This window comes from Rattus norvegicus, chromosome 9, assembly GCF_021556685.1.
Source record: "Rattus norvegicus strain SHRSP/BbbUtx chromosome 9, alternate assembly SHRSP_T2T, whole genome shotgun sequence".
Classification (NCBI taxonomy): Eukaryota; Metazoa; Chordata; class Mammalia; order Rodentia; family Muridae; genus Rattus; species Rattus norvegicus.
The window spans coordinates 8,227,674-8,239,316 of NC_141542.1; the positions used below are offsets into that span (position 1 = coordinate 8,227,674).

Sequence of the window (11,643 nt, forward strand, 5' to 3'; positions counted from 1 at the left end):
AATAAAGTTCTTTAACAAAATGGGACACAATTGCTGAGCTATACTGTGTTTACACTTGCACAGGCTTTAACATCTAGAGAGACTAGATGTGATGAAGTAGGATGCCCTTGTCATTTACATATACTATGTATACAGCAAAGATAAATGAAGTGGAGAACACACAGATCAAAGTTCCATTGTTCCCTCACACATATATGGCTCTGCTTCCCTTTATCAGGACTGTGGAGGCCAGTGCTCATCCAGGTCTCAGGGCTCAACCAAAATGCAGTCCCCTGTGATCTCTGGCCAAGTGCTCTTGTGTTCCCAAAGAACTCTGCCTCAGGCTGCAGAGGCACTGAGGGGCCAGCCTTCACCTTCAAGGTGCAACCACTCTTTCAGCCTTTCAAGGCTCTCTGTTACTCAACTGGAGGCTTCAGCAGAGGCTTTCATCTCAATAACAGAAGCTTACCTGATCCAAAACATTGGGAAGCCATCCTACACTCCTGATTGGCTGGTTATCTGAGACCAAACAACATAACTCTCTTCTTTATGCCTGTTTTCCTGATTTGAAAGTAAATAATGTGATCATCTGTGGTGTTGGTGGTAAGAATAAAATCCTTAACATGAATAATAGGACCATACAGAGCATGGGCTTCACATTCTAGATACAGAGTGAATAGCTAGAGGGAATTACCAAAGAAAATAATAAGAATCCTAAAAACAATTACAAAAATAATGAAATGAATTAAAACAAAAAGAAAAGCAAAAACAAAAATACCTTGTGGGTGCTGGATTTAAAGGCATGTATTGACTTTGACCAGCTTTGTAGGTATTTGAAATAAAAAGCAAACAAACAAACAAACAGCCTTATTACACTTGCAGCTGTTGCAGGAGAGAAAGCTGGGAGATATCCTGTGCTGCCGCCCCCATGCTGTGATTCTGCAGCAGCAAGTTCCTTGGGAATAGAAACCTGTATGCAGTGGGATCCCTTGCTGGCCCTGGCATCTCAAAAATAGAGGCTTCCCTAATCCAAAACCTTGGAATCCAGTTTACTTCAGGCCAGGAATGAAGTCAACCATCATTAGTGAAAGAGGAAGGGAAAATTACATAGGAAAAATATGTGCCTTAATCAGAAAAGATCCTCAACTTCTAAGACCTCCACAATCTCCACTCCTCTCTTCTGGGCTTTGCATATTGATGTTGGATAACTCCAGATGGTAGGAAAAGGCAGAGTTCTTCCCAGAAAAGTCATACATGATTTTCACCCTGACATATGTGAGGTGAGGTGGCATCGTATCACAGAGTCAAGAAAGCCGGGATAAGAACACAGAAGCCACAGATGACAATGCCAAATGGACTCCCTCCTGAACTTATGGACCCATTAAAATTGAGGTTTAGCCTAATCTTAGGCCATTCCACTCCCTGCCCACCTGCCTGCTTTTTATGTTTGCTATGAGTAAAAGTTCAGCTTGTAGCCCCAATATCTTCATGATTGGACTTGGAAATTCAGGAAGAATGATATTGGAGAAGGGATGGGTATGTGGTTTCAATGTGGTAACACATGGTCCAGGTTGATGTTTGCTCAGTGATGTCCAATTTAATTGTCTTGTTATATTTGTGAAAGGGAAGATATCCAACTTAATATATAAAAGGTACAGAAATTTATTATTTTATATATGGCCTATAGTTGATCCCTATGTTCCCAAGAAAAGGGAGTTTTTATTGCAAAAAATAGGATTATAGATCATTGATTCTGTGAAATACATGGATATGTAAATAGAAACAATGTCAGATGTCATGGTCTGTACAGTAAGCAAATATTCCCCGGGTTTATGCAGTCAGAGGTCTAGAAAAAATACATTGGCCTCCAGAAAAAGGGAAAACCTTAGGAATCGAAATGTGTGTCACATGTATTGTCTTGGGTAGTAGATTTACTTTTAAGAAAAAAACTCCCTCCTCCTTGGTCCCTAGAGATTTGGGTGCTAAGAAAAATCTGTTCCCTAATTCAGGGTTGTAAGCAACTCTCCCCAGCAAAAGCATTGATGACCTCTAATGAAGCAGAGAGAAACATCTAGCTTTGGAATAGAGGTTGCCAAACAGTATTCCCAGTGACATATGAGAGACTGGAGGAAAGGGCCCCCACAGAAATTGATCCATTTGGGGAAAGCTAGTTAGCAGGTAGGCCATAGAACTTCCCAGTGACATCATCAGTAAGCCCTTCACTGGACAATCTATTGTATCTAAGAGATCCCTAGAATCTCCTGTGTGTGATGTCACCAGTGTTGTGGTGACACCAACTGCCTTTGGGATATTCCTTCAGTTCCCTTTGGGTTCACAAGCAGGCATGTTTCGCCAGCTGCTCAGGCTATTTCGCAAGGAAAGTGGAGATCAAGGAGAGACCACACCAAGGCAGAAGGAAGATGACCTCCTCTCTAGTAAAACAGGAAGGAGGAAATCATTCTGGGGAAGGCTTGGTGAGTCCTGGGCAGAGTTGGGGAACATCCTCAAGGAGGTAGGTTTGAGGTGTGCCTTCAAGGACTAGGCCTTACAAGCAGGAGCCTTGGTATTTCTCAAAGGCAAACCAAGAGTCAGGAGTTCCCGATCATTAATTTGAGAGAAAGCCAGAAAGTGGTAAGCCTTCAGTTTCTTTTCTGGAAGTTCTTTAATTGTGAGTGGCAGTTGGAGGCACTGTGAGATTAAGCATGTTTCCATTCATGGTGAGGAGTTGAAGCATTTCATCCTCTAGATTACTGTAGGTTACATAAGTCTCTGATGGCGAGAACAAGGAAGGATGTGCCCCTGGAAATGAATTGAGTTCTCAGACACTTTGGGCTGAAAAATACATGATTAGAGCTTGATGGTGCTAAGCATTATGAACTCCAGGATTATGTGCACCACAGCTGATATGAGATAATAATGTCCCAGATGTTTATGTCTCAGTCAGATTCTAACTTTCAGTGTCAGGGGTCCTGTAATAGTGAGTGTGGCACGTGTATGGCATTAGAGCTTGGGAAGAGGGACATAGCTTAAGAATCCAGTTCAAGAAAGCTTTTCTGCTCTTTCAGGGATTCACCCAGTCTCTACCATTTCCCCTTCCTCAACCTCCTTTTGGGATTCAGAATGATGTTTTCTGCCCATGGGCCATAAAATATGCAAATTCACTTGGGTTTATCTATCTATCTATTTATCTATCAGGATTTGGTAGGAACACATCATCCCAAAATGTCATCAGTGAGCAAGAGAAGTGTCGAAAGGAACTGGAGGAACTCAAACTTGAAATCCAGAAGTGTAAATTCGAGAGGGATGAACTTTATCAAAACCTGGACTTTTATATCTATGATGATTGGGACCTCAGGTAGTCATTATGCCCAGTAACCTGTTCACTGTCTTGTGCTCTCTCTCTGCTAACCCAAGATTTCCTCATAGCACCAGAGAGTTTCACCTCTCATCCTGGATTTTAAGGAGCCTTGGCAGGCATTTGCTTGTGAGATAAGCTAGGTGCTGTGTGTTTAGGGTCAACCTCTTTTGTACTTGACCCTGAGCTCCTTGGATTAGCATTGGTTCTGTTAATAGCTAGAAGGACCTGGTCACACTTGCTGCCTCTAAGTGAGGGAATGAAATGCCTGCACGTCATCACTCTTTTACTCTGATTTTGTTCATTATACACTGATTCTATGGCACCTCCATGCATGTAGTTGGGATTCTCCTTGTGTTTTATATGGGTTAGTATGTATGTATGTGAAAGTATTTGTGGGTTTTATGGTCACGGTCAGGGAGTCTGGGGAGTTTGATGGGATCTGAGGATTTGTGTGATGGACAGTTTGCAGGTCATGATGGTGTGGAAGCCCACAGGGATCAACAGAGCACTTTGCATCTTCTATTTACTTAGGTGGTAGATAGGACTCTCCTGAGGGAAGGAGGGGTTACAAATCCTCTTCCCTGTCAAAGTAGTTATGCCCTCTGGTAATTCAGGGAACAGTAGGAAACAAGGTTTGAGAATCCCTGTTTTCAAAACAAAAGAAATGTCATCACAACTATCTGTTGGACCCAAGCCACTCCAGTACAGAGGGTCTTTGCAGAACCATATCTCCACAGTCTTTGAAAGAGTCCTTATTTCAAAATAACTCTTTGCTGATTTGCATAGAAACATTTCCTTGAAAGAATTGTTGTTGGAGTCTCACTGTTGTTTTTTTGCTCTGGTCTTTGTGTTTGCCACATGATTCCCTACCCCCTCCTTTCTTAAATTTGAATTTTTTATTGGTTTTTTTATTTACACTTCACCTAATTCTGAAATCAGGAGTTCAGATTGTTATTTCTTCCTTGGGCCATGTCCCAACACAGGCTGGATGTCGAATTGCCAATACTTCAATCCGAACATGAGAGGAGAATGATGTCTATGCAAATGATGACCAACTCAATAAGTGATGCCATGGAGAGGTACAAGGAGCTCATACAAGCGAACAGTTCCTACCGGTGAGTCACTGACAGAGATGAGAACCCAGCACTAGGCAGGAAATGCTTCTGTCCTGTATGACTTTGAACCAGATTGAGGGCTCTGGTTCCGTAGTGTCTGACTCTTAACAAGAAGCCTGCCTCCTGGCAAGGGTCTTAGATTAGTAACTAATGGACTCATTTGTCGTACATGGGAAGTGTGTAGAAGACACTCCAATTGTTATTTTCCCCATTGAGGATCCTCTAGATAGAAAGTTTTGAACCATGATGGGAATATCAATCAACTCTGAACCTGTAGGACTCTGACAGCAGATTTAAAGATCTGTGATGCATGAGAAACACATGGAAAGATTGTATAGCTATTGGGTCTTCAACTAACCCTCAGAGGGGATTTCCCCACTATGTGAAGATGGTTTTAGCACACCATAGATATATAAGCACCCATATGGACCATCTCTTCTTCCTTGATTTAGGTAAACCGTCTTAGTGTCAGGATTTTCAGAAGTACTTTGATTCATGTGGATTGTGGATTCTGGATTTGACTCCCTCTAATTGGTGCTAACTTGTATAGTGTGGCTCTATTCTGGAGATGAGGACCCATGAAGGGATGATTGTACTTGCAAGAGTTAGAGGCAAATAGAAGCTGGCTGGGATTTACCATTGTTTGTTTGTGGTTCAGCATCAGGCACTCCCAGCTCCTGCGTGAACAAGCTCAATTGAAGAACAAAATACAGATTTTGCTGAATGAGAAGAGAGAACTGCTGGTGGAGCAGACTGAACTGCCAGCATCCTCTGTGGAGGCCAAGAGGTTCTGTGAAGAGGCCGGAATGAACATCTGTGTCCCCAGTGCCAAGCAACAGCAGGTAGGGTTAGACCTCAGGGTCAGGTTGTCCTCATGTCTTACCATAACCATAGACAAACCAATGTAACTGTCTATTGACTGATCCATGTACTGTCCTCTGTCTCATCCAATTGTTCATTTATGTGATGGCTTACAAGGCTTTCTGTGGAGATAGCCCTTTTTCAAGAAACGGGATGTTTGGAAAGCAAAAGCTCCTGCTCTTTGAGAATCTGCAGTTTATTAAGGGAGATAAGTTGATCACACATCACAGCACTACATGCCATTATGTGTGGAGGGTGCTATGTGCAAGCCCCTCTTTAGACTAGAACAGGGCTTTGAGGGATGAAGCAAAAGCCTGGAGCTCATTTTCTTTACAGGGATCCTTTGAGACTCCAGGAAGTAAGTAGTTTTCAAGGAGGAGAGCCTGGTGGAAATGGCAAAAAAATGTTCTAATTGTCATTTGTGGTAGCTTTTGTTCTTCCTCCCCCCTCCCCCTCTATATGAAGATGGTGTCTGCATGCTTCATAGATCTTGGGTAACTACAGAGCCTGAGGAGCAGCATGTCAGTCCTGTTTTATTTGAGTGCTCCTGGAGAGTTCACATCTGGGCCTTACAATCTGAAGCTGGTTAGAAGAGCAAGAATGTGGAAAAGGTTTCTCAAAGGCTGAGGGTTGGCATGAGAGATTTGAGACTTCAAGAACAAAGTTATCCATATGTACCCCCAATTCTCACCAAGAAAGGTGCATTGCTGTGCTGACCTGCATCTTAGGGAACATGCGGGGAGGCCAGTTCATGACAAGCAATTTTGTCTAGTCATCATCCAACTTAGTCCTTTAAGCCTAGGTCTCTCAACAAACCTGAAGCTTCCTGTTTTGTGCTGGCCAGCAGTCTTTGCATCACTGGTCCAGTTCCAGGTGGAGCCCCCTCTCTTATTTTCTCAACACATTCTTAAAACATTCAGTGATTTTCAAAATAAGGATTAGATTTCTTCACTTTACCTGAACATAGGTATCCCCCTGGAAGACTCTGGTTTGTCTTATTCGTTTTGCCATGATCTTGCATGGAATCCTAGAGTGCATCCCTCTGCTGACATTTCTTTGCTGACTATATCATGGGCATGGCATTCTTTTAGGATAGACTCCCTCTCAATATTGTACAGTGCTGCATTTCAGAAAAGTCACTCTATGTTATTTATTTAGCCTTTTTCTGACTGACATTTAGGTTGTTTTAATATCACATGAACTCTAATGTGATGAAAATTTCCTGGTAAATGACCATGAGTCACTGCCTTCTCTGATGCTTCCAAGGTCTTCTATGAAGGAAACAGGGGCCTATGTTGAGTCAGCATAGAGCTTGATGGAGTCTTTTCCTAGAAATCTCTGTCTTGGGAATTTGATGTGGTGTTGTTTAGGCTATTTGTGCAGAACATGTAACTTACTTGTAGGACCATCAAGTATCTGCATAGAAAGGTTTCCTGAAGTGGAAATGAGTACAGGCCAGGGAAGCACAGCCTGCTTGAGTCTAAGAGACTCGTACACAGCATTGTTCCCAGTAATTCCTCACTCAACAGGAAATGTGCTGCATAAGAGCAAAGTTTTAATTTGTGCATGTGAGTGTGTATCTGTGTGTGTGTGCCCGCGCACGTGCGCATGTGTGTGTGTGTGTGTGTGTGTGTGTGTGTTTACCAGCAGTGGCTGAGCATGTTTATTCTCATGTTGTGTCTTTTTCTAATGCTGGATGATTTTTCAAGTCTTTTTGGTATGGGAATTTATATATAGCAGTGTGGGTGAGTGTGTGTGTGTGTGTGTGTTTGTGTGTGTGTGTGTGTGTGTTTGTGTGTGTGTGTTTGTGTGTGTATGTGTTTTTTCAGTAGTGAAGGTCTGTTTCCCTCTATTTCCAAGTTTCATGAGAAACGAACTCTAAGAGTTCACTTTACATCCATGAAACATGAAATACAGCTGCCCAGTCATTTGGCATCTCCATCTAGCTCTGTACCGCCAAAGGACACTTAACTTGTTACTTAATTCTGTTTTCAAAAAATTCATAACAGAATTATCTTGCGAAGTCTGGGGAGGAGTGGGAAATATGTTCAAGTGAGTCCGGTTTCACAGGGGTAACAAATGGTAAAGACCTGGATCTTGCAGGACCGCTTTTGTTATGGTGTAGAAGCAGGACAATAAAGTCCTGTAGAAATGCACAAAAACACCTGTAAAGTTAGATTTTCAAGTGATTAGGGGAAAACTACTGATCTGCATTGAAATCCTTTGGAGCACATCAAAGGAAAGGAGTACAGGGAGGTAAGGGCAAGGCTTCTCTATAAAATCCATGAGATTATGCTGCTTCTCTGTCCTTTGTGAATTGTGAAAGCCCACTGGAAGGTTATGTCACTCACTGTGTCTTCTCCAAGGTTGCTTTCCACATTGCCTGCTACCATTTCTTTCCAGTTTCCTTGGCAACTCCAGCTTCCCCTGGGCTGTTGGCTTGGATTTTATTCATTGAGAATTTGAGTTGCTTGGAGTTGTATCATCATACAGCAAAAGTCCCATATGCTGTGGTGCAAGAACAGGGCAGTTTCAGGAGCCCCTTTAGGTGCACAGATAATCCAAAGCACTCCCCTATGTTATCTGTGTAGTATTCTGCAAGTGCTGTTAATCAACATCATTGGCTCTGAGTTAATTTCAGCCTCAATGAGGTTAGGAGAAATGATGAACTTCAGATGGGCCTGGGACTGTAAGAACAGGTAGCCCTATGAGAAGCCATGTTCAGAAAGTGGAACAGAAGTTTTAGTTAACCCAGTGATTCCACAACGAGGAGTAGGTGTTGCCACTGCAACTAAGGAGCATCAGTGTTGTAGTGGTCCCAGAGCAGCCTGGAAGGAGAATCAATCCAGACATCCATCAGCCAAGGAGTAAAAATGTACCATAGGGTGGAGCCCTTCCATGGATTCTTATTCAGTGTGAGATAATCCATGCAAGCTTTTACTTACTTACTCACTCAAAATATCTGTGGCACAATCACATTACCTGGAGAAAATTTATTGATTTGGATCCTGGTTATGGAGATTTCCTATGATTCTAGCTTTGGGCATGAAGTCACTCAGGCTATGGTAAAGAGAGCTTCGATTAGAAGAAGCTGCACACTGTGGGGAAAGTCTGAAAGAGTGAACAAGAACGAGAGTCTAGTCCACCACCAACATATGATCCCTTGCTGGGGAACAAGACTGCTCTACACAGCCTTGGGAACTTGCTAAGCAAGATTGGTAATAGGGAAAGAACCCTGAGTCTATATCGATTTATAAGAGGACAGCACATCACTGACTGAGCTGTTTATAGGCTCTTGTCACTATGTACATATGCCACACAACATTTGTTTTTATGCCTCCAGCATATCCCGGGGAATCTTTACATTAAGCATTAATGTTCAGGTAGGAACACAGGCTGGAAGAAGCCATTTGAATATCCTTCCCTATATAAATACCCTTTTTGGGTGAATGACCACCCACATGGTTTTCAGCATCAGGCAGCTAAAGAGCTACTCAGAGTATTGTTCTGGTACAGTTCATGTGAATTTTCCCCATGAAACAATATATATGATCCTTTGGATTTCTTGGTATTTTCTACTCCTTTCTTCCTGTGATCTCTCCGGAAAGATCTAAGGTCATTTTTTCTTCTGTCCTCTCACAAATTGCCTTGCACTAGCAATAGACTTACAGGGGTGCTGGTGTGTTTCTACATCACAATCACCTTTAATGTCCATGTGTACGCTGGGAAGATTTGCATGGAGCACATTCTCAGTGATTACAGGATCTATGCAATTCCCATGGATTTGATGTGAGATGGCTTCTCTGTGTATTTGCAGGTACAGCGGTTAAAATGGAACCTAGGCAGCTTCCTTCACTGCAAACATAATCAGAACTTTCACCTCAGTTCTGGGCATGTACTCCAGAAGGCATCCACATGGTATTCTAGGTTGCTCATAGCTCTCTTGAACTCCGATTCAGAGACAGCTACAATGTTATTATTCAATATATTATACCTGGACCAGTGGAAAAATATGCTCATTTTTTCTAAATTCCAGTACAGTGCATAGTCCACAGTTTAAATTCTAGCAGTTTTTAAAAGCTGAGATATAAATCCAAGCCCAAGTACTCTATGACACTTGAGGATGCAGGGACTTACCTCAGCTGACAGGTCATGCTGGATTGTCCAACTGAATAGAGCTGATGTAAGAGGGAGAGCAGAATAGACAACCCGTCACTAAACCTTTTTTCCCTTGCTCTGCCAGGTCTGAAATTCTCCAGCAGAAACTCAAACATGACATAGACCAGGACAAGATCTCCCTTGGTGAGAAGTGGTACAGGAGGAGCGCTAAGTGTGCACAGCAAATACACCACTATTGCATCTCATCTGTAATGTCCATAGCAATTGTGGACTGCATTTTCCTCCTTTAGTTTGATTTCTTTGGATTGAATAGGCTGTACTTTCACCTCGCCTCTCTCCAGCAAGTGTACAGTTTTGGAGGGACCCAGAGAAGTGCTGATGCACATCAATCAAGAGCTGCTGGTCATCCAGAAAGACTGTGCACGTGTAAATTTGTACTTGTCCTGATGGGTCATCCAAAAGGGTTTCATGGAGATCAGTTCACAACATTGGAAAGACTTTGAGACAAAGACTGTGATGTATTTTATACTTGGTATTGGATGGTCTTGTCCTTCATACCCCACTCCAATAGAAGAGACCTCCTTACATTCCACTTGAAAAGATTATTACCATCAGTAACTGCTTATCTATTATGTTCCAAGGCCAACTACGGGGTATAAATCTGTTCTGCAGAATGAATAGCAAAAGAATGTTTAGCACAATTCCTCTGTTTAGATTTTGGTTTCAGTTTTGATTATTTTGGTTCTTTGGTTTTTCTTGTATTCATTTGAAAGTTTGTTATTTATTTGTTTTTGTTTTATTCTTACAGTTGATTCGCTATTTTGATAAGGATATAGACTGTATATATTGACTACCCACATCTGGTTACTATTGAGTAAACTGGATGTATTCTTTTAAATAAAACAGTGATCTCAAACTCTTCACTCTTAAGAACCTTTTTATTGATCATTAGTGTCACCATCTGAAATCCCACAGCTATCAGGTAGCGATGGATCTCTGCATTCTCGTGGGGACTGGGCATCATAATTACTTCCCAGTCAGACTGAGATACAAAAGCCATTATACAGTCACTGTAGACTGTGTTTCCAACTGTGTGAATACCATGTTCATCATGCAAAAATTACCCACGGTGTAACCTTGTTGTCAGTATTTAGATACCACTTAATTATGCTGTTTTGTGGATGAGAGTGTTGAATATATTAATGGGATATACATCAGGTTTTCTGTAATATTTCCCAGGAAATAAAAGCATGGGATAAGGGAGATTAAAAGCAATCAGGAAGCCAACACCCAAATTTTGTTTTGGAAAGAACTGAACACCCAGAAATTTGGATGATCCTGACCACAGCACAGACCGTCACTTCTGTCCACCTCTGCACACATCCCTGGCCCAAGAGGAAACTGCACAGTGCCTCGGATACAGGAATATGAGAGCAGTCAGCGACAGGAACCTACTTGGTCCATCCTGGACCCAGAACTGAACTGAGTACCGAGAATATTTGAAGAAAACCAAAGGCATAGTATTCTGTGTTTCCTGATTGTGGCTTTTTTTAACACTCTAAATGCGATTTTGTTTTGTTTTGTTTTGTTTTTGGATATTTTTTCATTTCCATTTCAAATGTTATTCACTTTCCTTTTTTCCCGGAAATAAGACCCCCTATACCATGGCACTCCCTTCTTCTATAACGTGTTCCCTTTCACATCGACCCCCTTTCCCTACTCCTGACATTCCCCTACACTGAGGGTCCAACCTAGACAAGACCAATCGTTTCTCCTTCTATTTGTGCCCAATAAGACCATGCTCTACTACATAAGCATTTGGATCATAGGTCAGTCCATGTATTGTCCTTGAGTAGTGGTTTAGTCCCTGGGAGCTCTGGTTGGTTGGCATTGTTGTTCTTATGGGGTTGCAAGTCCCTTCAGCTCTTTTAACCCTTTCTCTAATTCCTCCATCTTGGATCCAGTTCTCAGCTCGATGATTTATTGCTAGCATTCGCCTCTGCAATTGACATGATTTGTCTGTACCTCCCAGTAGATTGTTATAGCAGGATCCTGTCATCATGGTCTCCTTAGCTGCATCAATCTTATCTACTTTTGGTTGATATATATACATATATATATACATATATATGTATATATATATATATATATATTCACTGTCTGCTCCAAACTTTTGCCTCCATATCCCGACCTATGAATATATTTGTTCTC

The 11,643-nt window shown here is 41.9% G+C and overlaps 1 protein-coding gene across 5 annotated transcripts in view; it reads left to right on the forward strand.

Moving 5' to 3' along the window:
- Positions 1–10,348, forward strand: part of LOC148003286 (uncharacterized) — a 56,653-nt gene extending 46,305 nt beyond the window's left edge. For 2 of the 5 annotated variants that reach the window (XM_087568266.1, XM_087568265.1), the window contains exons 2-5: positions 3,175–3,334; positions 4,321–4,452; positions 5,111–5,294; positions 9,557–10,348. In XM_087568266.1, the coding sequence (XP_087424392.1) occupies positions 4,367–4,452; positions 5,111–5,294; positions 9,557–9,562 (276 nt within the window). In that variant the 5' untranslated portion in view covers positions 3,175–3,334; positions 4,321–4,366 and the 3' untranslated portion in view covers positions 9,563–10,348. Of the gene's footprint in view, positions 1–2,169; positions 2,454–3,174; positions 3,335–4,320; positions 4,453–5,110; positions 5,295–9,556 lie in introns of those variants that run through there. The other 3 variants (XM_087568267.1, XM_087568264.1, XM_087568263.1) reach the window with 3 other exon arrangements.
- The last annotated feature ends 1,295 nt before the right edge of the window (positions 10,349–11,643 follow it).